The 26751-nt window shown below is 44.1% G+C and overlaps 1 protein-coding gene across 1 annotated transcript; it reads left to right on the top strand.

Annotated features, from left to right (window-relative positions):
• Positions 1-1470: 1470 nt before the first annotated feature.
• Positions 1471-25667, top strand: GPR137B (G protein-coupled receptor 137B). Its single transcript, XM_066994006.1, has 7 exons — positions 1471-1968; positions 10706-10755; positions 15702-15924; positions 19694-19847; positions 21709-21833; positions 24345-24469; positions 25056-25667. The coding sequence occupies exons 1-7, from the start codon at positions 1600-1602 to the stop codon at positions 25165-25167; spliced, it is 1158 nt and encodes a 385-aa protein (XP_066850107.1). The 5' UTR covers positions 1471-1599; the 3' UTR covers positions 25168-25667.
• Positions 25668-26751: the final 1084 nt, after the last annotated feature.

Raw genomic sequence — 26751 nt, 5'->3', positions numbered from 1 at the left:
TAAGGTTCTTAATGTCATCTCCGGGCATCTTAGGAGAAGTGGCCTGAGTTACAGAAACAGTGAGAACCCACAGATCTCTTTCCAGTCAATGGGATCTGAGTTTGCTTGGCACCTTTAAAATCAAACCACTTATATTTCAGTACCTAAGCGTGGATTTTGGGGCATAGTTTGAAGTGGCCAGTGTGGGTATTTTTAGGGCAGGATGGGCTTCGCTTAAAAAGTCTTTTGAAGGCATTATCCAAACTTATATGCACTGTATTTATATTAATAAGCACAATTATAATAATTGCCTTTTTCAACAAAATAGTAGTTTTGAACCCCTGTTATGGCAAGGCATTAATAATTTAAATAATTACCTTAGTTAGTACTCTGTGCCAGTATCAGCATCTCCCTACCCTGTCCTGAACATGGTGTTAGCCTTTCCTACATGGACTCTTTCACTGAAGAAACCTTTTTTTAACTGGGGTCCTCCCCGGGGATTGTTCCAGGTAACAAAGCAATTCTTGTAGTCAGCTTACTATAAATGATAGAACAGAACAGATCATGGCAGCGCTCCTGCCGCTGTATGGTTATCTCTCATGAAAACTTGTTATTCACTTGTATATGACGCTATACATGACCTAGAGATACGTTAAGCATTTCCACCATGCTGCAAAGATCTAAACCACTAAGTTTCAGTTCTCGCTTCTCACCCCATGAGTCAAACCCAGCAGGCTGCAATAGCACCTATTAATTTATAGACTTAATCCCAAGGGCACATCTGCACGCTTGGGAGAAGGCGTGTCTGGTCAGCTGTTGCCACAGCGATGGCACAAATAGGCAACAACCAAGAAGAAAAGAACCTGTAGCTGCATGTATGCTTTGGTGAATTTGGGTATTTAGGGGGTTTTATTTGTTCCTGTACACAGCATATTTGGAAGCCTTATGTGCTTTTTTTCCCATTCTAATTAAAAGTCTTTTGTTAGAAGAAAAATAAGATATTAGATGTGTTAGATATGCTGTGCAAATTTTGCATTTTGCTATAAAAATAAAGGTTTCTGCAATGCAGAGCTGAACTGTTACAGGTTATTACAGTATTCATGAATTTCATGAGGAGGTTAGGTGCTTAAACTTATTCCTAATAAAATGCAGCTAAATAAAGTACTTGTTAAATGTGAAACAAGGCAAAAAATCCTACAAAGATAGCATGTGGCTGTCACTGGGAAAATGCTCAGTACCTGCTTCTTACAGAAAATAGAACATTACTTAAATAATTTAAAATCCAAGTTATTTTCAGTAGGAAAATAAATCAGCAGCAAACCACTTAAGGACTGGTGCATTTCTTTCTTTCCTGAGGATGGTAGAGATTCGTGCACAGACATCAGCAAAGGGCAGCTTTCTGAGCTGTTCCCTGCCAATTGCTGACAAAGGCAGTCCTAATGAATCATTCTGAATTGTGATCATGTGCTACCAGCCCACAGTGAGCTGCCAAAGAGGAAGTGCAGCTTGTTTTCTTTCATTTTCTTGATTCCTATGCTGTAGGAAGATGAAAGGAGAAGGAGGAGGAGGCAACAGCGGCAGCCAAACTTAATAAATAATTCTGACGATTCCAGATATCAAATGGAGGCCCCTGAGTGGGACCCACTGAAAAATGACACCCTTCCGCCGACCCTGACGCCAGCTGTCCCTCCGTATGTGAAGTTGGGCCTGACCATTGTATATACTGTTTTTTATTCACTTCTTTTTGTGTTCATCTACGTTCAGCTCTGGCTGGTCCTGCACTACAGGCACAAGAGGTTCAGTTACCAGACTGTCTTTCTGTTTCTGTGCTTGTTTTGGGCCTCTCTTAGGACTGTGCTCTTTTCATTTTACTTCAAAGACTTTGTCACAGCAAATTCTCTCAGCCCCTTCATCTTCTGGCTTCTCTATTGCTTCCCAGTCTGCCTCCAGTTTTTCACCCTGACCCTGATGAATCTTTACTTCACGCAGGTAAGCAACAGATATTTGGTTGATTAAATCTGACAGAATGATAAAGCATTGTTTTGTAAGATTCGTGCGAAAGATGTAATTTCCTAATGTACTTTGGCAAGGCAAAAAGAATATTTCAAGTTATTTAGCTGGGAATTTTAACTTTTGATCTCGGTGCAGGCGATCAGTTTACAGTGAGACGGGAGACTAAAGTGATCATTTCAGGAATGGCAAATAATATATCTACTGTCCATTAAATAGGTGTCATTTGATTTAAAGGTAGGAAAAAATCATATAGGAGAGCTTGAAGGCCGGATAACCAAAATGCCGTTCTGTTATTATTCTTTATTATTGTTCTTACTGCTGTTATTAAACCTCAGAAGCCTCCTGGCTTAGCAGACCTTGATCTCTGTGTGCTACCAGAATTGTAATTTGTAATTTTGCAGGCAAACACCCCCCCCCGTTTTTTCATAAGTTGACTAAAATATTTCTCAGTGAGATTTCTGTGCTGTGTATCAACAATTGAAAGTGTAGATCGACTCCTGTCGCAGGCTTACGTTCCTATAATGATCCGTATTAAAAATAGCAGTGAGTCTGGGCCCCGGTAAGTGCTGGTTGCTGTACAGAGGTACATACTCCCTCTGTTTCAAGGACACCGTGATGTAAAGGTGAATTAGCCGTGTAGGGGGGTGAAGGGAACAGTTTCTCTGTATCAGTAAGGGGCCTTGAGAATATATCTGTGCTACAGACAGCTAAGAAGCCAGGTGAATTAGGGTGCACAGAGCTCCGTGTTGCTGCAGTTAGATTTGCTTGGAAGTATTTATGGTGAGCTTGGGTATCTCGTCACTGGGCTGCAGGACGGGATGTTGGCATGCTGAGGCACAGAAAGGCTGCTGGGCTTGCCTGAGATCTCACAAGAAGCTTGCAGGAGTGCAGGGGTTGTGTTCAGTATCTCCTCAATCCCACTACAGTGCCCGGAGCAGGAAGCCCAGCCTGCCCTCGGCTGACCCTTGTCAAGGGCAGCTTTCCCAGTGCAGGGGTGGCTTGGCCAGGGGAGCACCAGCCAGCCCCGGGGCACCCCCAGGCAGTGCTCGGGATGTTCTGCGTGTTGCTGTGTGCCCCTCGTGGCACCAGCTCAGTGCCTGGGTTTGGATGCTTCTGGAGTGCCTGCAGCGCTTACCGGGGCCCTGTAGTGATACAGGCCTGCGAGTCCTGAACAGCCACGCTGTAGAGGTCGGGCTGCTTGTGAGAGCTGCTCTCCCAGAGCTGAAAAAGCGGGGATTGGAAGTGTGAAAGCTGTAAGAGGATCACCTGAGCTGCAGAGGGTATTACATACTTAGAACCACGTACATAGTTGTGCGCTTAGGTTTGCTTTTCTGGATTCAGTGGCTGAAATGCCTGTAACTCACCCGCTCCGCTCCCCAGGACTTGAGATGCATTAAAGGATTACAGGAACCTTTCATCTACATGCTGCTCAAATCTGGCTCAGGCATGTAATGACCTATGCTTTATCCCACGGCATTAGAGAATGGTGCAGCTCCCCAGGGGCAAACGTCCATCATCACGCAGTCCGTCACCATCACAGCAGCCGGGACTAAACCATAGCCCTGAGTGAGATTCTTCCCTCAGACACGCAGGTAGGGCTGCGGTGGAGGTCTGGAGGCAGAGTGCAGCATCTTGGCCCTCACCCAAGAGCAGCCAAGGCTGAAGGGAGCCCAGAGCACGCATGGCAGGCTGCACTCTGTGCATTAGGGTGCCAGCTCCGAGTGGCTGATTGCTGTGAGCAACCGATTCCTCTTGTCGGTGGAAGAAGTAAGAAAGGAGCACACGGAACGCACAGATATGTCCTTTTAACTTATTTTTGGCATTGCTGCCTGATATTACTACGGAAGTATGAGACGCTAGTTGGAAACACACAGAATGCTAAGGCTATTGGTTCTGCCTTTGACACAATTTCTGCTTTGTCACCGTGAGTCCTCACAATCTTCCTCTGAGCCCCTGTATAAAAGAACCTAATAGTTACCTGTCTTGAAGGGCTGTTGTGAGGCTTTGGAAACATTATTTGCTTTGACTTTCAGAGTTTGTGCTATGTGTCATAATCTTTAAAGATTGTGAGCCACTGTAGACTGGCATATTATTAGCAGTGTTGTTTGCTTTAGAGCTGGTTGCTCCCATTGAAATCTTATCTCAAATATCTCTCTAGCCAAAACAAAGCCTGAAGAAATATAAGCACAGCCACTGTAGAAATATAATGTAGGACACAGAATCAGTGCACGTATTTTTAATTCACTGTTATTAATTCTCTATTTCTAAACATTAAAAGGTGGTTTGGCTTGAAATTCAGCATCTTCTTAAGACTATATGTTTAATGTGCATCTAGCTTTCCACAGTAGGCAAGCAAGAACTAGTGTGAAAGGGGTGGGGAGAGAGAATTTTGTTTTCAGTAATACCTTTTAACTTCACAGACCTGTTCAGAAGCAACATGTACCCTTTTTTCTCTCGAAGGAAGGAAAGAAAAGTCTGCAGCTGTGTCTCGTTGCATGAAAGCCATGCTGTTTAACTGATGCTTAGCTTCAAGAAAAAAAGTGTTCTACGTGTGGTATGGGGACAGAGTATAGGGAGAGACCTCATGGGTCTCAGGACTTTGCAGGTGTTTACCTGCTGCCCAGCACCCAGCATTTCTAAACGTGGCACTGCTAAGAAAACCTCGAGACGCAGAGGTGAGAAGAAAAAATGATTCCAAAAAGATTGCAAGTGCTCCTGGCCCAACAGAGAAACTCATTTGGCAAGTGCCTGAGGGCATTTTTTAGAATAATGAGCACCTTTGAACTTGACAGAAAGTTAGCCACAACTATTCTCTTTTTAATAGGTATCCCAAAGCAATGAGGACACAAATTTGGACTGCTTCTTATGTGTAGGAAGACAAATAAGCCAAGATGGCGTTAGCACAGCAGGGGTTATTCCCAGCCTTGGGCATCACCATCAGCAGATACAGAGGAAGCTAATGCACTGGGCAGGTTGCTAAACCAGGGGACCTGTAGCCGAAAGAAAAGCTACAATCAAGATAGTTTTGACTCAGAACAACTCCTGAGAGTTGAGAGTTACTCTTTGGGTTGAGAGTCAAGTTCAGGGTCCTTCACCATGGTCTTGATGGCAGAATAAAAACGGTGCTGTAGAAAAGGCTTGTGTAATATTACCTGCTCTCAGAAATCACATACTGCAGCAAATACTTGTGATTGCTAATGAGAAACATAAATTTCTTAGAATTTATTGGTTTATAAAGTCTATGAATTTATAAATTCATCATCCTGTCTTCTAAAGGAGAAAAATAATGTTAACTACCCTCTCAGGATAACCCTCTGTCTCCTTAGAAATGATTAAAGTAAATCTCAAGTGAAGATGAGATCCATCCCCGACCCATCAGATAGAGCTGAAGTGTGCATTTCCACCTGCAGAGACCGAAAAGCCCACAGATACATTTGCCTCACACCTGCACCTCCCACGGGTGTATTTTGGCTGCTTAATAAAGCAAAGGCTGCACATGGGCAAATAACATATTTTCCACTTCAGCTGAATTCAGACAGCGAGGATCCCAGGACTCGAGCAGTCTTTTTTTTACGTCCTGCTTAGCCAAAGCTCCCATTCTTCCCTGCCCCTGACAGGAGGAGACTGAGCGGAGTCCTCAGGCTTTACAGTCAGCGCTGAGGGCAGAAGTTTAAATAAGCTCTGGGAAATAAAATAAAAAGTTGTCTTTTTTGGTATGGAGGTTGGCAAAGAAGGGCTCTCTTCACTTTGCTCTGTTTCAGGCTTTACATTTTCCTGGGGAGCAGGATACAAACGAAGGAGGAGGCAGGCTAGCATGGAGGCTTACAGACTCAAAACACAAGGTCAAGGCTGTGAGCCATCGGTGATGCTGGAAATCCCAGTGCTCCTCTGTGGCCAGGCACAGTGAGCCACTTGGTGGGCTGCGGGTTTAACCATTAGGTTGGGAACTTCTCCAGGACCTGGAGAAGGTGGTGCTGAGTTGAAGAACTGTGGGGCTGTATAGCCGGAGGAGGGCTGGTAGGTGGTTTTACCTCTCCGTCCTCCTCCGTAACCATCTTCCCTTTTCTCTGGCACTCGGATTGAGGAGCTTACCCTGCCTCCCAGGCAGGGCTGATAACATCAGGGACTTTCAAATGAGGAGAAATTGTGCAGAGTAAGGCAGTTCAGAGAGGAGCAGGCCATGCTGGAAGTGCCTGGCAGGGTGGGGTAAAACCTGCATGAGGCTGTCAGAGAGGCTGCCTGTATCTCAGTGGAACAGGGGTATGTGTTATCTGTGAAGGAAATTAAGAGGGCTTCTTATGCTCTAATTACTCTGGACAGGATTTTAACAGTAATAACCACCAGTGAGAGAACAGAGAGGGCTTTTTATTTAGGAGAAGTGTTTATTTTTTAATAAATATTAATACACTGTATTTTATAAAGCTTGCTATTTGCAGCATGCTTCAGATGTACGCAGAGCTACAAAAGAGTCCAATTAGAGATGGTGAAGCATCAGCAAATATGTTTGGCTTAAAACATTACCCTTTGGATCTGTAGGAGACAAATTGAAACTGCAGACTGGCTGGCTCTCAGCATCTGACATGGAGAACGGCATCATTTGGTTTGGATGATAATTGAATGGGAAAGTACAGATGAGAGCTTGCTGTGACCGCCAGCCCCACGATGGTCCCTGTCCCTTGTTTCTGCCAGCTCACCTCAGGCTGACTGTGGCAGGGGTCTTGTTGCTCCTGTCAGTAGGCTTTACAAAGCAGGTAGAGCTTAGGGAGTAGAGGGAGAACTTGGCATATTTGGGGGGATCTGGTCCAAATGTAGGAACATCTAACATGAAAGAACCAACATGGGAGAAAGAGAGAGAAAGCAAGATGGGCCTGGGACTGGAAAATACACGGCAGAGGAGAGGTGTACACACTGACAGTCAGGAGCTCTGGGAGGTTGTGGCCTATTTTCAGGGTGCAAAGAAGTTTGCACAGAGTGTGACAGAGGGAGAGAGGGGCAGCAGTGAAAAGGACTGGGGAGGAAAAGAACACGCTGTGCTCCACGTATAGTTCTTTGAAACGAGGACTGGTAAATAAAGCTGAACTTCATTCCTCTGCAGAGGGCCGGCTTGAGACATATGCAAGCACTTAGCACATACCTGAGGCTTTGTGGTGAGCTGAGGCTCCTGGAAAAGTGAATTGATCAGCCAGACCTGGAGGTATGCTGGATGTTTGTGCCAGTGTTCACATCAGCTCAGCTAAATCAGCATGAATTGAGAATGGGTCCAGTGAGATTTTATTTTAGTTTTGCTTTTGTTCTGGGAGCATGTAACTTGGCTTTGACACCTGTTTCATTGATTCTTACAGGCCCAGAGTGGTTCCTGATGTTGCTTTCATTACCCATAGCTGGAACCCCCTGAAGTTTCAGCAGCCTGGCCCTGTCTGCCTGCCCGGCAGCTCCACGGAGCTCCCTGCAGCCAAGCTGCTGAGGGACTCCTGTGCCATCCCCAGCTCTGCTGCTGGGGGCTGGTAGAATGCCTTTAAGGTCAGCTGTTTACATCACTTGTTGCAACAGAGGAATTTTCCCTGGCTGTATTAAGGGCTTTTTTGGAGTCCTTTTGTACCGCTGCCCTTTTATATGCCAGACATATACCTCAGGGGAGTAGAGGAGGGAGTGTGAGAATCTCATTTGAGGTTTCCAATCCTTCAACAAAAAAGAAAGAGTCAAAACAAGGAATTTCTCCTTAAAAAAAAAGAAAAAAAAAGTGAAAGGGAAAAAAAAATAAGAAGAAAAAGTAGTCCTTCGGACATTGGAAAATCAGCAAGGAATTGCACTGAGTTTTCCTGGTTCCTATTCGTCCTGGGGTTCTCTGAAAGGCCTCTTTTTAAAAGTCTGCCTTCTGCTTGCTGCTTAATCTGTTCATAGGAAAAGCCTGGTTTGCTCTGGTTTGCTGGAAGACTTGCTAAGATGACTCAGATACTGACTGGAAGCTTTCTCAACACTGTTGCAGGGAGGGGCCATTGAGCAACCAGTCTTTTCTTCCAGGGTGCTCTTGAGTTAAATGAGTGCTAAACACAAAGAGCTGCACACACACATCTAAGGTATATTGAGATCAGCTTCAGACATCCCTACTGCCACTGAACAGCCCTTTATTCTGTGACAGTCATCCCGCTTCCAGCGAAGTTCCTCATGACATAAGGCACCATCAGTGTAAGCAAAGGTGGCAGAACATGGCTGCCTGTGTTTCTGTTTAGCAGTGACTTCGTACAAATGCCCGTGCCTTGTACTAAAGCTTTCTTTCTATGTAGCATCCATTTTCAGTTTAGTATCAATTTTATTTCTTAATGGTCATTTTGCTCTGATAGAATTCAGAAGCGTTTGCCTGCTGGGACAGCTCCACCAAACGCAGGATCACAATCGCACAGCTGTTCCAGCAGCCTCACATCTGGAGATGTTGCCGTGCATTTTATCAGGAGCAGGAACGTCATGCTAGGTTTTTGATAAGTTAGCCATGGAGCCTTTGCTGAGTGGGACAGCCTTGGAGTGCTTGACGTGAAAGTAGCTCTCTGTGACATTATAGGGGTGGCTGGATCCTTTTTGGGGAAGCACAGGAGATGGCATTCAGGAACTTGTGAACTTCCCAGGCTTTGTGGACCCAGCACAACTCATTGCCCACCGTGAATTGTCTCGTGCAATTCTTTGCACAGGCTCTGAACACCTCTGTTCAGTGCTCCTCCTGTCAAAATTAACGGTACAGCATGGGTAAGTGCTACTCAGCACAGGTGAGGATTGTGGAATGGCCCTAGAGACAAGTTTTACTTGTTTAATTTCAGTGAGCTCAGGAATCTGCTCCCTCCCCACTTGCCCATGGTGTTTTCCAGAATAAACAGGGTAGGTAACATACCTAGTACAAAAAGCATACGGAAAGGATTTTGAACCCCAACTCTTCTCTAAAAGCCTGACAGCTCCTCTTTGTGCACCACAGGAACACAGAACATTCACAAGCCTCTTATACCTCTCCTCTAGGTAGCAAATAAGTAAATCAACATAAAACGTGTTCCTGAATTCCTGTGAGAATTGATGATCTGGGAATTTGGAGAATGAATCCCCAAAATCTTCTATAAGGGATGCTGCCAGAGATGTTAACTACTTGAAAACAGTGTCAATGGTTGCAGAATATTTTTAGAGGTTTCCCTCCCCCAGTGTTTCAATTTTATTCTCAGCTGTTATTTTTCTAAGGCCTACTGAAAGGCTCGGTCCTCTCTGCTGGTTCAGCTAGTCCTAAGCAGACTGATGTGTCATAAAAATAATTTCCAAGTCAAGGCAGCTGCTTGTGGTGAATAGCAGTTAAATGACAAGTTGTTCCAGGAGCGCTGGAACAAGCAAAGCCTGATTTTCTCCAGATCTGTGTCTCATGCTTGACTTTGAGCTGTGAGCGAGGCTGCTTCCGTAACTGGGGCACTTCTTGTGGTGCTTTGCTATGCAGCCTCTCATACCTGCATATGATGTGTGGGGTCATTAGGCAGGATTCTCCTCACATCAGATGCACTTAGAGGGGTCCCTTACTTCTGTTGGGTCATTGATTTACAGGAGGGCGATAAAAGGATCGTGTCTTTGACACTTATTTTGCTGTCTGTTCTCTGACCAGAGTATTTTGAGATTAGTGGGGGGACAGATAAACAGGTTGTCAGGCCAGACACATGCCTGTACATACCTAGTGATCATGTCATTCCTGTTTCCTTGGGATAGCATGGTAATCATAGCAAATATTATGCAAGCTGCACTAAAGGGCATGCAAAACCAAATTAAATGGATAAGGCAGGGTGGCTTGAGAAGAAATCAATTAGGAAGCAGCCCACAGAAAGTCATGCAGCATGATTTTTGGTAATTCTAGCAACCAGTGGGCTTCAGTGTTGGTTGCTGAGCTTAAATGAACCTTTATAAAGTTTTATAAACTGACAGTGTTTAGTAACCGTATTAGCTTATGAAAAAGCAGTGGTACTTACCTACATTTGCTTTTAATAAACAAGATACAAAATATGCTAATATATTTTTGTATAATTTCTGATGGTGGTTAAACACCTGTGACTGATACCACCTACCTACATTGTGGAAAATGTGTCAGTATTTTGTCTCTTCTGTTTCAGCAAGGTAACTATTTTGCCTGAGCTCTCTCTGTAAAAATACGTACTGCTCTGTTAGTGAGCAGACGGTCAGTAGAAGCCAAATAAACCTCAGAGTAAAACAATTCCTTTGGTTCTCGATGGCATCCTTTTGGCAATGCAACGTAGGTACAACCTTACATACCCGATTTCAGGCCAGGGCACTACGGTGAGCTTTTGATGTCTTTAAAGCATCTGACCCCATAAGCCAGCATGAGCTGGTGCGTGTGAGAGACGTACTGATAGGATGTGCAAGAGCCTAATAATTACTTACCTCTTTGATTATACTGGCTCTTGTATAAAAGCTGGTATAAAACCTTATTCCCAAGCCAGAATAAGTAAAACTAATGGTGGATACAATTTGTATACAAGTACATCATAATCTCTTGCTGAGTGGTTTTAATACTTTGTTTATAGCTTGCCTGCCACAGATAAGCCATAAATGCAAATCTATTGTGTAAAGAAACCTATCATTACATTTCACGTGACGTGTGAGGCAGGATTCCTGCGGATCACAGTGTTTTTCTTTACTCATGTGTATTCTAGGTCTGATGCAATATTTTTCTGCTTTGCAGGTGATTTTCAAGGCTAAATCAAAATATTCCCCAGAGCTACTGAAATACAGGTAAGAACTGTGCAAATATTTGTTATGGTAAAGAAAAGTAGCCATGTACTTTGAGAAACGCTACATCTCTGATAATTTCGGGTGCTCATATCTCTGCTACTCATATTTAAATACCAGTGTTTATGATGATGATTCTGAGGCCATCTTCTTCCTTTGACTTTTCAAAGTCTGTGTCATTTCCCAACACAAGCACCATTTTCAGACAGTCACATATTTCAAAGGCAAATATTTCAAATACAAGCAGAAAATGTTGACCCTGGTGATTTGTCTACAAAATTTGTTTTGCCTATGTGTTCTTAAATAAAAGCTTTGTGTGTTAGGTGAATCCAGATCCAGCACTTTGGTAAAGGTAGCAGGCTGATGTATTCATTGTGATAGGAAAGAGTGAGACTGGTTATTTCTCAGCCCAGAAGTGAGGTCAGTGGTAATAAAAGACTCCAAAGTTTTGGGAAGCTGAGAGAAGTGTTATGAAGGGGAGGAGCTAGAGAGAACGAGTTCAACATGATGATGTGTTTGGGAGCTCACAGATAGCTTCCCACAACTCCATAGAGTTGAGGCTATGGTAGCTCTGCATTTAGGTGGTGATATCTGTTTGGGGTCTTGTTTGAGCAGGAGGGATTGTCAGGAGTTCCCTGAAAGCTCCCTGAAAGGCATAAATGTCCAGAAAGCTGAGGAAGAGCTCAATAAATTAATGTTTACTGTGGCAATGCCTAAAACCTTCAGACAGGGGCAATGTTGTTTAGGTAGGGTGAGAGAGCAAGGGAGGTTGTCTCCTTCCTAAACAAAAGTATACAGTTTGAAGTCAGGATAGGAAAGCAGAGTAATTTGCAACTGAAATCTGACCCCTTATTTGCTGACTGTTCAGGAGAACGTGGTGCTGTATCAACAGGTCAGACATTCATATTGTCCTTGCCCTGGACAGTGTGTTATCTGGCTGGGTTTTGACACAGCTGGAGCAGCTATCACCTAGAGCAAGTGCATGAGGGACAGAGACGTGAGAGACATGTTTGGCAGAATGGCAGGACAATGAGAGCAGGCTTGGGGTGAGTTGTGCAGCTGGTAAGCAGTGAGGGTATGAGACAGGCAAGGTGTGGAGGCTGACTGAGGGATGGGGACTCCGAGCAGCTGATGCAGAAACAGTGAGGATGAGAACAGAGAGGCTGCATCTGTTTTGGTGGCCCCAGGAATGCTTCCAAGCTAGTGGGTCTGTGCGCATACCTTGGCTGCGTCCCAAACCTCAAGGGGCAAGAGCCAGATGCTCCCTGGTGAGCGCTGCGGCATACAAATACCTTCATCCCCCTTTGGGCTCTGGTTTCTGTGGGAAGGAAATCCAGGAGTGTGGGCTGGCAGACAAGCACAGCACGCACCATCCAGCCCCCATCGCAAGTGACAGAGCGTGCCTGTCCCTGATGGTACACATAGCCAGGAGGAATAAGGAGGAAGGCTTTGCACAACACCTGAGCTGTAGGTTCTGCTGGTATAGGGAAACTCTGTGAACATGTTCCTGGCTGGCTTTAAAGGTGAGAGAGAGACTTTGAACCTTGTCTGTTAGTAGCATTTGTGGCAAGGCTTTATTTATAAAAAATGCATGAAAAGTTCTTTCTGCAAGCAAAGGGAGCTTCTAAGCTTGTGATATTTGTCCAGTGTCTATGAAGTGACCACATTACCGTGGGCAGTGTTTCTCATGTACAGACTACTCTGCTCTCAACAGATCTATGCCCGCCCTGGCTCTTGCCTACTGCATTTCTAACACAGGTCACTCCTGGATCTGGTCTAGCCTTTTGCCTCTTATTCAGCTCTCTTGGTAAAGGACTACAGTAGTATCTTGTTTTAATATCTAGAACGATTAGCATGAATGTGGTTAGCCTGTGTAAAAGAGCCTAATAAATGAAGCCGACCTCATTTCCTTTCTTATAGAGGGCAGCTGAAGTGGTGTAAATACATGCACACCTGCAGCAGAGGTCCTGTATCTTAATTATAACAGGCTAGTGAAAGATGGATGATTTGGGCCTTCATACAAGGGTGGAGTTTATACTTACTGAATTTGATCTTTCTTCTTTTCTTTTTGATTTTTTCACATTTTTTTAATAAGTGGCAGACCATATTGCCCGATGTTGTCATTTCTGTAGCATGGCAGAAATGGATAATGGCAACATACGCAGGTCAGCAGAGAGGTAGGGCTGCAGTCTGTATGTTGACAAAGGTCTCGGAAATCAGAATCATTTCAGATAAGGAAAAAATTGATGAAATCCTACCAGAGAGCTGGAATCTTAAGTAAGCTTTACTCAGCATAGCCTTCATGATATTAGTCACTGTAGCAAAAGATCTCACGGCCAAGCCTGTGCTAGCCCAGCTTCATATTTAAAGTCTCCTTCTGCATCTCCCTGGGCTTGGGGAGTTCTTACAGTCCCTGGGTTTGAATGAGGCTTGCTGTGCTGTGTGTGCATGTGTTGTAGACATGAGCCTCAGACGCTGTATGGTTTCTGAGGAAACCACATACAGAATGTAGTAGTTTCACACAGATTTTCTCATTAAACAAGGCAAAATTCACTGCATTCAGCTGAAGTTTGGTGTTAAGCTCAAAGAAAAACTTCAGAGGTGCGTCCAGCTTGACACAAAAAAAACAAAGAGAACAACCTGACATGTGCCTTCCCTGGCCAAGCCAGATTACACACAGCTCCTCTTAAGGGACTAGCCTCAGTATGGGGATTATGCACAACAGGCTGTTAGAACAGTTGCTGGTGTAATGTGGAAGCACCTCTCCTGTCCAGCTTTCTGAAAAAAAATGCTTATTTATACCTTGTAGGTGCCCATGTAGTTGAAATGTAGGGACGCATTCTGCCTTTAAGTGAGGCTGTAATGTTTTCTGCAGCTGCACGGACCCTAAAACTGCCCGGAGAGACACAGCCTACATCTCCATCAGTGCTTATTCAGAGGTTCAGCAACAATGCTTCCTTTGTCAAAACAGGCAGCCGTTTCCCCAGCCACATCATGTTAATAAGGGGGATGGAAGCTCATTATGTGAAGAGCTGCACAACCGACTGGCCATGACAGCTCACACTGGTACATATGGGAGTGTGTGGGCATGAGAGCATGACAGTGCTTTGCTGGTGGTGTTTTTTTGGCTAAAACCTGTCAAGGAGGAGCACGGTCTGGAAGCTTCTCAGCCTTGCTGGTTGTGAGCCAGCATCTGGGGCATGCAGGCTGCACTGAAGCAGAAGGTCCCTCTGACTAAGCTGAGCACAAAGACTGCGCGTATTTACTGTCCCACACATAGGCAGTGTGTAAGGGCATATCTTTCCTCCTCAGCCCCAAACCCACAAATATATTTTACTTGCACTGCAATGGGGGAACCATACGGGTGGGGGGGGGAGCAAATAGGCTGTGGGAGGGCAAGGAAAGGAAGACACCTGACCATAACGTAAAGACTTTTGAAATATTAATAAAATCTGTAAAGGTTCCACCACTTCAACTAGGAGCTGCATCCTCCAAAGGAAGCCGTGTGAGAGAGGAGAAGCTTCAGGACTGTGAGGTTTAAAGGAGCTACCCCTTGTGTATCCTAAGAACAGAGCCCTGCCCTGGAAGATTAAGAATGAGCACAATCTTCCCCCCCCAGAGGGAATTTCCATGACTGGCAAGGAAAAGACAGCAGACTTGCTCACTGCCAGATAGAGCTGGGGAGAAGGGCATTGATTCATAAACACAAGCAGAGGATTACAGGCTTTCATTTCTCCCTGTTACACATCTAAAAGGTCTCAAAGGTGTACCCCTTCCTTTCCTGCCCTCTGAAAAGAAGCCGGCTACGCTTGTGTTTTGTGGCTGGGTTGGTACTGTCCTAAAACGATATGAACGTGTGAAAGAGAATTATCATAACTGGGCAAAAGTACTTTTGAACAATACCAATTTGATTCTTCAGAGACAATCTGTATGTTTGCTATCAGCCAAATTCAAGATTCTCAGCAGGCATGAAGGGCTGTGACCAAAACCTCATGTTCTGTGACTATAGATTATAAACCTTATCAGAAATTGCCTCGGTCAACAACGATAATGAAGTAAGCAAACACTTAAAATGGAAATGTGTTTCTTTTTATTCTTTTTTTTTTTTTTTTAATGAAAAACTCCGCAGCTGTGTGTAGGAGTAAAGAGAAGCAGCCTTCCTTGAGTATATGGTATACTTACATTGCAGGTATCACTGCTGGGTAGGTAGGAAAAAAAACAAATGGGGAAAACCAGTCCAACTGCTAGGCTCCTGACACATGCCTGTTCCAGCTCTGCTCCCATGGTTGTGCAAACAAACCCTTTGCCTGGCATAGATGGCAAAATACCAACCCATAATCAATGTGCATATTTAAATTTCTCTCAAGAGGCTGCCCATAACCAAGATAATTAGGAAAAGGGACAGAAAAAGATGCCGGGGATCCAATAACTCAGAGTTTTTCTACATTTCCCTAATTTAATGTGAAATCTGTCTACAAAGACTGGCAGCGATGTTTTTCATGGCAGTGATGATGTAGTAAAACCAGGATTAAAACCCCCCTCTCCAGCCAACTCGACCTTTTGTGAGGTTTCTCCTGTCAGCAAATAGTCAGAGGGTTTGTGCTGTATGTGAAGTGCATGCCTTAAGAAAGTACACGTGTATTTAAATGATTTGTAAGATGTGCCACAGTATTTCTGCTGCAAACATTTTTCCAAGTTTTGTTGCTTGACATTAGTTTCTTTACTTACTGCTTGTTCTACAACTGCCAAAAAAAAAAAAAAAGGCTTGAAACAAGCTGTGTTCATCTCTCCAGCAGTCTAGAGCACTTTGATTTTGCCTTGGGTGGCTGGTCACTCTGTCAGCCGTGGCAGCCCAAGTGTGGCTTTCAGTGCTCGGAGTGCAACTTCCATCTCATGACTGACACTTGCTGAACGATGTCGCTAAAACTGTTTTCTCCTCACTCTCCCAGGTTGCCCCTCTACCTGGCTTCTCTTTTCATAAGTCTCCTCTTCCTCTTGGTGAATTTAACATGTGCAGTGTTGGTGAGGACACAGAACTCAGAGAGAAAAGTCATTGTCTCTGTCCGGGTGGCAATTAATGACACGTTGTTTGTGCTGTGTGCTGTTTCACTCTCCATCTGCCTGTATAAGATTTCCAAGATGTCTTTAGCCAACATTTACTTGGAGTCCAAGGTAAGGTACATTTTCAGTTCCTTTTAAAGTACCTTCTGAGAGACGTGGGCAGTGCAAAGCGAAGGCACAAAACTCTGTTGATCCCCCAAGAGCTAGAGGCCTTAGACTTCACAGCTTGCACTTGGTTGTCCATCCTGCTCAATAAATTGATTAAATACTAAGTGGTAGCAAGGGTGCTTTTGGCTAACACCAGAGACCCCAAAATACCTGTCGTTAGGACAGAGTTTACAGATCTACTGGCTGGAGTTTCTCACAGCTGTTCTTCAGCTGGATACTGCTTTCTCCAGAACCATGTCCGATGACCACTTCATTTCAGTACTGCTACATAGAGGTGGGCTGTACTTCAGGATCAGCTTGTCAAATTATTGACTGATTAATTTAAATGTTTAAGGTAGCAGCGTGCTGAATGTAAGCCAGAAAAAGGAATATGAATCTCCCTTTATAAATTTGCTTCCTGTCCTACAGATAGTAAGAATGTGTTTTAGAAGACTTAATGCATTAGAAATTCATCCAGGTGGGGAGAAGGAGGAAAAATCTCCTACCACTCTACAAAATGTTCTTTCAAGAATTTTCGTTAGGTTCACAGCTTCGGTCAAAGGGCTGGTTTCGTAGGTGACATGTGATAAAAGGTAGCAGTGTTTGTCATAAAATCAGTGATGATGTTTTGTATCTATACATAATGACACAGGGCTTTGTATTCACAGTACATGGTTACATCTTAAAGTAAATTATTAGTTTAACCAATAGAGCATTACCACTACAAACCTTCCAAAAATGTAAGTTTCAGCTGCTAGTTAGAAAATCCTACAATAAAATCCATCTCTCCATTTAGTTAATCAGATGAGAGGAATACTTTTCCTGTTTAACCAAATCTGGCGGTACTGCACAACAACTGAAAGTTCATGGCTGAACAGAAGATTTAAAAACACAGCTTAGTTTGTTTTGTTACTTTCAAGTCTGTCATTTGCTGACCAAAGGGCATGGGCAATGGATTATTTTTACTAGTAAGAAAAGTTTTTCTACTGCTGCAAATCACAGAAGCGTAAATCTCTGTAACAAAGCCGTGTTAACCTACAAGAGGCTTTGGTGGATTACTTTGTTCCATTTCCTCCTTCTGCTGGGAACCGATCTTCTTTACTTCAAGCTATTTCACAAAAAGCAAACAAACTCTAGCATTGCTGCGAAGAGGAAAAGACAGGACACTCAGCCGATGAAAGTCTGAACGTGGAAATGAGAATTAAAGAGCACTTTGCTCTTTTCTGCTGAACTGAGATGGGAGTCCTTCTGGGGAACTCCAATAGGATTTCACTGCACATACTTCGGGATACAGAAGGCTGGAGCCAGTGGTGAAAAAACATCCTGGTTTAATCTGTGACCGCCGTGCCGAAAAAACTAGCTAAAGAAGAAGAATCCCTTCTTTGTGGTGATACGACAGAAGTATCACCGGAGATAATGTCCGGGGTGCGTGTAGATAGGGATTGGTACCGGCAGCCTTTTATTTGCATCTCCCTTCTGCCTGCACGTACCTTCTGACCACGGGTGAAATCACTGTTGGAGATGCTGCATTCACCCTCATGATGCGGCGTTGGGGTCAGACCTGGCTCTCCAGCCGTGGCCCCGCCGTGAGGTGTGAGGTGCCGACTCGGCTCGGTTCTCTGCTGGCCAGAGGCATCCTGTGCTGGGGCTCTACCAGCCTGGGGCTCCCTCTGTCTTCTACAGGGACACCTTCTGGCTCTACTCGTATCTCTGCGATCTCCCTTCCCCAAGCCACCACATATATTTGACCGGCAGTGAAAGCAGGACAATTTTATCCCTTTTTTTGCACTTGGTGGTAGAGTTTGCTAAAGCTGCAGCACATTCAGCTATTAAAGAAAGCATATTTATTTAAGAACGACAGCCATATGGGGAAACCGGTATAGGGAAATGCCGACCCCATTCTGCTCTTCACTTCTGTTTTTGAACGCCACCACCGAAGGGGATGAGGTATGCGCCCGTCAGCAGCTTCCCTCAGCTCGCTCGCCCTGGGTTTCCATGGCAGCGCCGCTGCTCGTGCAGGAGGAGAACAGAGAAGTGCCCAGCAAACGTTTCCTCTTTCTGGCATTGCCTGCTCGCTCGTCTCGCCACAGCTTTCACCGCTGCGTGCCGGGTGCCTGGGTCCCATTCCCACACAGCAGCAGGCGCCCGGCTCGCCCCCGACATCGCTGCAGGTTGTGGCCTGGTCGGCAGCACTGCCTCCCGCAGCGTTTTGAGCGGGAAGTCAGGCAGAGAGATTGACTGCGCTGGGGATTTTGTAACACCCCTGAGCCTGACCGTTCTCTGAATCGGTGTTTTTTGCTGGGGAAACACACAAGCTCGTTTCCTGCACGCTTCTCTGACAAGTCCCTGAGCTCCTTTTTACTGACTCTCCTCGGGGATGACCCAGGCTGAGGAGCTTGGCTGGCGGAGCCGCAGGGACAGCAGCCGCCAGCACAGCAGAGGGGCCCTGAAGGTCAGGGATTCAGGACATGGTGACTCGGTGACTTTCCCTGACGCTTCAGCAGCCGGTTGTGTTATGTCTGTGCTCCACCTGCCACAGCTCTCCGGAGCTCTGCTCCTGGGCTGCAGACCTGGAAGCAGAGCGTTTGAGCGGAGGGGACAGGGTGTAGGCCCGCCTGTCTCCTGCACTGCTGTGAGAGGTCCTGTGGCGGGAGGAGCAGCCTCCCTCTTGGCTTAGCTATCCCAGATAGATGAGAGGAGCCCATTTGCATGGTGTGGGTCTCTGCCAGGAGAGGGAGGGCTAGTGAAGCAAATGGCTGCAAGGTGTTTTGCTCCCCTGAAGTGTGGTTCTCTATAGCATTCCTCTTTTGGCTGTGAAAAGCACTATTGCAGAGCTGGCTGCACAGAATTTACGTCGAGTTTCTTCCTTCAGAGGCAGTTCCATTTTGGTACATCTGCTGCCTCCACAGTCAGTCTCACACTGCTCCCTGTAGCCATGGCTCCTTGATTCCTTCCTTTGGAAGTTGGTGCTGCTGCTGCAACTCCTGTGCTGATCCCTCAGCCCCCTGCATCCTGCATACAGTGTCCAGGATGTCATGTCACACTTGTTCCTCGCACTGGATGAGGCTCTGACCTTTGCTTTGACCATTTCCTTCTCTAGGGCTCAGGAGCTGTCTTGACTGCACACTTGCAGTCTCGTTCCTCCCCTTGTGCCCAGTGTCCCACTCCCAGCCTGCCCTGCCATGGTCACTCTGCCCGTAGGCTGCGCTTCCTCTTTGTCTCCTCCGTGTTGACTTTAGGTAAGGCAGGATGTTCTGTTCCTGTCTGGGCTGTGTTTTACTGCTGACTCCTACGATCTGCTCAGTACTTAGAAGGGGAAATAGGTGCACAGCAAGCAGTTGTAAAAAGATGTAAGGTTGCATCATGCTAGTAGTCAGCACCTGATATAGGATGCTTGATAGCTAGTGCACAGCTGGAAGCTGATTTCTCCTGCTCCATCTGATACCAAGTGTTCTCTTGCACTGCCATTGCTGTAAAAAACAGATTCATACAACAGTCACAGGAGTTAGTCACAGCCCATCTTGGTAGGGGCTGGAATTGCTACCATTCCCTGGAAACCACCATGCTGGTAAAATATAGGAATACACATAGTATAGGATGTGCTGATCAAAGAGGGAAAGAGAAAATCAATCTCCTTAGGCAAAGTAGCGTGACAACCCCCTGAAGTCCATGCAAAGCGATGTTCCTGTCAACTTCCCATGTAAATAATAACCTATGTTTAATTCTCTTCCAGGGCTCATCTGTGTGTCAGGTGACAAGTATAGGAGTGACTGTTATACTACTTTATACCTCACGAGCCTGTTACAATTTGTTCATCTTATCATTTTCCCAAACCAAGAAAGTCAATTCTTTTGATTATGATTGGTACAACGTATCAGATCAGGCAAGTATGAAAATATTTGCTAATGAGAAAAACTCATTCTGCATGTGACGGCTGATTTCCTAAATGATATGGCAAGAGGCAATAATATATTAAAATTCTATTGCTTTTTTTCTTTTATTTGATGCACTAGGATTGTTTTGCTCTAGGAATACAAAGAAAGGAGGGAAAAAACATTACTGAAAGAAAAACTGTTAATTAAATCAATCTTTTATAGTGTGTATTTTATTTACTTTGATCTTATTCAAAAAAAATCCTTTTATTAAAAAAAAACACAGGTATTTTGTTCATTAGAAAGAATGTACTGTGGTTGGAGGAGAAAAACAGTGCTTGATTCCACTGACATGCTAAGTTCTAAAGTAATCGTCAGTTCTCCCATTGCCATCTAGTGCTGTGGAGTTATTATTTACCATAATTCTGTCAGTACCGTGACACCTTCTGTAGGTTTAGGTTCAGACTATGATTCCTCTCAACTTTTAATTGAGACATCAATTAAAATGACAATTCAGGTTGGAAACTAGGAGTGGTAAAAAAAATGAAGGAAATAAGCAGGTGATTCTTCTTCGAATTTTGTGAAATGTGGGCATCCAACTCCTTTCTCTACTCTGAAGCTTGTAGGTAGGTCCCAGTAGTTTTCCATCTCTGTCAAGGCTCAGCAAAATGGAAGGCCTGGGTCTGGACCATGAATAAATATTTTTTTGCCCCAGAACCCCAGACACATGGTGTCATCCCACCACCCCAGCAAGCACCTGCTGAGCAGAAGCAGTGTTCCCAGCCATTCAGGCACCTCGTAGTACCAGGCTAGCCTAGCAAACCTGGAGCCATTATCAGTTCTTTGTTGAGCAGTAGATAAAATTGTAAATAAGATGTAGGTAAACAGCAGGGGAAGATTGCCCAGAGGTTCTCATTAGGAGTTGCTTGAGCAGGGTTTGTCAGGGGATCACTAATCTCCCCTGCTGCTGTGTGGTTAAGAGGAGAGCAGCTAGGTGGTACCACTCTGTGTAATTAGAAGACACAAGTTTCGAATGGAAGGGCACTAGGCTGTGATTCACCTCCCGAATCCAGCTTTTACCTCCCTGTTACTGTGGCCTGCAGTGGCTGCTGCTGACCCCTTGCAGGGGCCGGAAATCTATGGCCAGAGTATTGGGTCCAGTTTCCCTGCTGGAGGCCATGGTTGTTACTAGGGAGCTGACTGAGATGCTTTAGGCCATATTGTGGCACTGCCTCAGCTCACCTGTCAGAAACATTGCCCTTTTTTCGTCTGTACAAAGCACACAAAAGGACAGGATTTGCCCTCTGCAACTATGGTGAACAGCAGAAGGAAATCTAGAGCGGTATTCAAAGCTAATGCTAGAGTAACAGCATGGTTATTCAAGCTAAAAACATGCACCAATTTGAAGGGATCCAAGCATGAATTTTAAAGGTCACATTGCCAGCAATGCCCTTGAAGACCTGGGCATTGAGTGTTCCTTCATGTGTTATTCCCAGCTCGGAAAGGACTAGAAAACTAGTTTCCCATTACGTCATTTTTATCACTTTCTTCCCAGTCTAAGAGCCTAGCCTGCCAAGCAGCCACTGAACTTTGATTTTCCTGAAGAAAAGATAGAGGGATGAGAAAGAGGGAGGAGAGGAGGTAGAAGGAAAGGGAAAGCATGTACCCAGCAACATAGAATATTGATTTTTTTTTTTTTTTTTAGTATTCCTTTAATAATTAACCAGGTTAATCCAGCTTTACTGGATAGAGTTTCTGGCTACATTGCTCAGTCACTTAAGTATAGGTCTTCATAAAAAGACATGTTGCCTCTTGCACCTTCTAAGCAAGCCGCAATTTTTGTGAACATTTTTCTCTTTGACTTGTCAACAGGCAGATCTGAAATGTCAGCTGGGAGATGCAGGTTACATAGTGTTCGGAGTGATCCTTTTCATCTGGGAGCTCCTGCCTACTTCCTTGGTGGTGTATTTCTTCCGTGTCCGAAACCCTACAAAAGATCTAGTGAGTGAAATCTGTTAATACATTTGGTAGTGTGATGTCCTGGCAGGTCTGGCCTGGCAGGTCTGGAGGGCTCAGTTTCTGAAGGAACTTTTGCTTTTTTATGTTTTAACTTATCTTTTCCAAGGTGTCCTCAGCAGAATAAAAGCAACCCAATCTTACCACTTCGTTATGCCAAGTCCTCATGAGAAAATCTCATCGTATTTACCAAGAAGAAATGGTATTTCTTGGGCAATTTACCTTAAGAAACAGTAATCTTAAATTTAGGGACATCTTCCTTTTGGGTTAATATGGCACCGTACTGGAGTCAGTGAAAAAGAAGTCAGCTTGTTACTCAAACCTGGCATCTCTCGTTACATACAGAGCTGTGAAAATGATTCTGTGCTAACTGTTCAATGGCATATATGAAATAGATTGAATTCTTCAAGCTTTGTGCCTGCTGAATTGTTTCTATGTCAAAAGCCAATAGCCACAGTAAGCGCTAGCTGCCATTTTTGTTTCCTATTTCAGCAGAATAGAGAATAAGGTGTGAGTTGTAAGGGTAACCCCCTCTAAGTACTCTTAATATCTAGGCAATTAATAGATGAACTATCATTTAATAGCTGTAGGCAACACTCCCAGGTTAGCATAGGATATGCTGGTTGACAGGTACATGGGGAATATCAGCCTTACACTAGGATTACCCAGGTAATGTTTCTGTAGGCCAATCCAGTCAACAGCTACTATTCCCCCAAGGAAGACATAAATGGTAAATTCACACGGAAGAGAAGCAATTCATGTTTTTTTTTTTTTTTTTTAGAGGAAACCATGATCCTCACACATAGATTTCAGAGATAATGATAAAGCCAAACTGAGTGAGGAAGTAACAAACCCTCACTTCAATAAAGCCCTTCTTACTGTTTGCGTGAGATACTGATTTCACACTAGAAACCTACCTGTTAGCCAGTGTCCATCAAAGAAAAAAAGGAAAAATCCCAGACCATCTCCTGCTTAGGAGTTAGCCAGGATAACTGCAAAGAGAAGAAATGAAACTGTTTTACTTTTGGTGCTGCTCTTCTATAAAGTGACTTCAGAGAGAACTGCAAACGATGTTAGAAAGAAAAACCAAGGCGGCTCAGTAGCAACGCAAAACTGAACTTCAATGCAAATAGGCCACAAGAGGGAGACCAAGGGCCACAGGACTTTGTCTAACATGGTCAGTAGACTATTAGAGCAGTTAAGTAGTAGAAAATGCTCCTTGGTAGAAAATACTTGCTCAGAAAGCATGGGATTTGAATTAAAACAAACTTCTTTTAGGTAAATAATAATAATAAAAAAACCTGAACTCTGATTTATCAGAAATCCAAAATGTTCTTTATTTGCGATAAGGAAGCTTACCAATGAACAGTTGTGCTTTGGTTTTATGCTTCATTCAGGACTTCAGAAACAAAGTTTGAGTAGAGGGAGCCTGCCTTCAGTACTGCTCAATGTAAAACTCCACGTGACAGATGACACAGCCTGGATTGTGCGAGTTGCCTGTGTGCTTTGGTGCTGCCATAGGGTAACTGCAGTGCTTGGTCCTCTGCCTTGCCATACCTTCACCAAGACCAATGTTGGAAATGGGGATATGACAGAAATTGACCTATTTTTAGTTCATTTCTATCAAAGATACTTAACATCTAAAATATAGCAGGAGGTTAAACTGCTCTCCTACTGAAGGCCAAGGAGAAGACATCATCCTGGCTTATCCGTGGGTGCAAGGAATCCTGTTCCCTGGAGATACAAGCAGTGGATGAGTCAAAGAGGCTCAGCTGGGTCCTAGACGTCCCTATGCACTGTTTTCAGAATCATATGGACCTTTAGAATCTTGTGCACTTTCCATTTTGATTCATAGGGAAATAAAGGCAAAACGCTTTGTAAATTAGGGTGTTGCAGGTACACCTCATTCCCTGTTTTAGCAAGGGACATTTCCTTGGTATTTGGTCCTCACAGCACTGAGTAGATAGTGAAATTGCTGAGGGCAGTCCCAGCGAGCCTTTCAGTTGCAGTTTCATGAAGCAGGGTGCCAAGGTTCAGCACGATCAGCTCCTGAGGCAAGGGAGGGAACGGTAGGAGGAGGGTTACAAACAGGGATGGGGACTAAAACCAAATCTCTTTAGATTCTTTAATGTCCTGCAGTTCCTCAGCTGCTTTCCTACTGCTCACTTCAAGCCAACTGTCTAAAAGCATAAAGCATCCAGGACAGAAAATTCAGCTGACAGGCTGAACACATCCTGGAGGGTGGCTTCAGAAATGGGTCATATCTGTTAGCTGGAAGGCAGGAAGAGGAAAAACTGTTAAGATCACAAGACTATCACTATGGTAGTAGAGAAAAAAAACAGAAAATACAAAAATATTTCTATTGTCTACAGCAAATTGAAAATTACCTGTTTTATCTTGGAATCCAGGAGGTAAATTTCCAGTGACAACTTCTAGAAGAGAGGCACCAAGCAGTTTGTGTGTTGCAAATACTGACTGAGGTTTCCCTTCCCTCAGGCCAACGCAGGAATGGTCCCAAGTCATGGCTTCAATCCCAGATCTTATTTCTTTGACAACCCTCGCAGATACGACAGCGATGACGATCTGGCATGGAATATTGCACCGCAGGGAGCCCAGGGCAGGTAAGATACAACAGGTAGTATCTGGATTCCCATAGCAGAAACAGCTGGAGGAGAAGGACAGGGACTTGTTGGAGAAAGTCCAGAGGAAGCTACAAGGATGACCAGAGGGCTGGAGCACCTCTCCGATGAATAAAGGCTGAGAGAGTTGGGGTTGTTTAGCCTCATGCTACTCATGGGAGTAGAGCCAGTACACCAGAGCTGCTGACCAAATCCAGGCCCCTTGTGTGCAGACACAGGTTTAGCTCTGTCACTGATGGTCCATAGCAGCAATAGGATTTGGCATGGAGTAGAAGCACTAACAGTACAACACTAATATTGTCAACCACCTTCTGGATTAGCAAAGCAGAAAGGGTAGAATCTTCACTGAACTAGAAGAATCAGGAAACAGGTAATGAGTAATGAGTCAAGAATGCTTGGGTTGAAATATTTGCCAGATAAGAAACAAACCACAGCCTGAAGTGGCTGGGGTTTTATTTTGCACTTCAGTGTGAGAAGCGCACCTGTGGAACTGCATTTTGCACACAGTAACTAGCCAGGCATTTACAGAACCACCCTGCCCATCACTAATTTCTGTTTTCTTTTTAAGCTTCTCTCCAGACTACTACGACTGGGGCCATCAGAACAACAGCTTCATGGCTTACATCGGATCCCTGCAACAAGAGGCAGCACTGGACACAGAGCGGCCAAGCCCTATATAACTTCAGTCAACTACAGCATTCCAGGACATTCCAATATTAAAACAGATGTTCTGAAAAACAAAGCTTAGCAATTCTTCGTCACGCTTTGGTTTTTAGAAGTGTTCCTATGCACAGATAAATGAAGAACTTGTCTTTGCCACAAGCTTTTCACAGGTTAAGAAAGTGTAAGCTAATGATTTAAACTTTGAAGACTGTTTAATTAATACCTTGTTCTAAGCCATGATATTTTTGGCTTTGAATAGAGTTGTTAGGGTATAATTTAATCATTTTATGCTCATTTTAAAGGAGCAAATTTCATGAAGGTAAATGGCAATTATTTTCTAAGTATTTTTATTTTTACACTGTATTAGGTTAGAAATATGTGATTATGATGAATATACTGTAAACACATGGAAAGGTTGCTCAAATGCATGACAGTAGGGATTCTTACATGCACGTAACAGCCTGTAAGGGAAAAATGTCAACTCCATTAAATATTGTCTTTTGAAGTTATTACTACATTCTTGGAGCACAATTTACTCTGGATCATCACTGCTTTCTCAATGTGGCAAGATAGTTGGAGACTAATAATATCTATGCACTAGTTACGATCTCAAAACACTGAATTCCTCTAAAAATAGAGAAATTTTATCTTCTCAGCAGCTGTAGAAACAGTCTTAGAATGGAAGAGTTACCTGCTCTGTGAAACAGGCTGAAAACCTCTAAGTCTGAAAAATTAAAGCTACGTGATCAGTTCTGTCAATCCGTTCTAGGTATTTTATGTAGAAGAGTGATTGAAATGCCTAGTCAATGAGCAGAGAGATGAATACATGTAATAATCCTTATTTTAATACAGTAAGTCTAGTCCTCCTTCTAGTCTTCTAGATAGGGAGAGATATCACTGGTTTGTTAAAACATGTTATTTATAAGGAATCCATCTGAACTCTATGATATTGTTAGATAAGATCTTCGTTCCGTTGGAAAAAGGAGCACTGCAAGATGCACTGACATCCTGAAGCTCATGGCCCTGTTAGAAAGCAGCTTGAGAGACAACCTGAAAACATGGAATAAAGCTGCCAGTAGCAGCAGCTAGGGGAAGGAGAAATTACACACCACAAACATAGCAAATCTACAGCACAAGTCTTACCAACAAAGGGGAGATAATGGAAGTTTTGGGAGAAACTAGAAGGCGCAATACAATCAGTTGCAGTACCAAAGTTGAAGAGCTATTTTATAAACTTTAAGTGAGTTAATGCTAGTCTTTAGTACATTTACTAATTGAAAATGTTCATAAAGATTAAATGCTAACTTTGCAACACTCTGAACAAAGAATTTTACACAGAAGTTTACACAGAAGTGTAAGATTCTGCTCCCAAGAGGACTGTGAGAGGGGAAAAAATCCTTCCAGAGAAATCCAGGCTTGAGTTGAAGCCTCTAGATTCAAAGCCAGGAAGTTTCTAACGAACAAACACCCTCCGCTTTGACACAGTGCTCAGCCCCACAGGGCACCTCCCCTCCTGTGAGGGCACTCTGCCTCACCTGCCCCAGCATCTGTGGGGACGTTCTGACTTGAAGTCACGTCTCAAACTGAAAACACAACTACCA

The sequence above is a fragment of the Anser cygnoides genome, chromosome 3 (assembly GCF_040182565.1).
Source record: "Anser cygnoides isolate HZ-2024a breed goose chromosome 3, Taihu_goose_T2T_genome, whole genome shotgun sequence".
Taxonomy (NCBI): domain Eukaryota; kingdom Metazoa; phylum Chordata; class Aves; order Anseriformes; family Anatidae; genus Anser; species Anser cygnoides.
The sequence above is the reverse complement of the archived record's forward strand: the minus strand, read 5'-3'. Positions and strand labels throughout refer to the sequence as shown.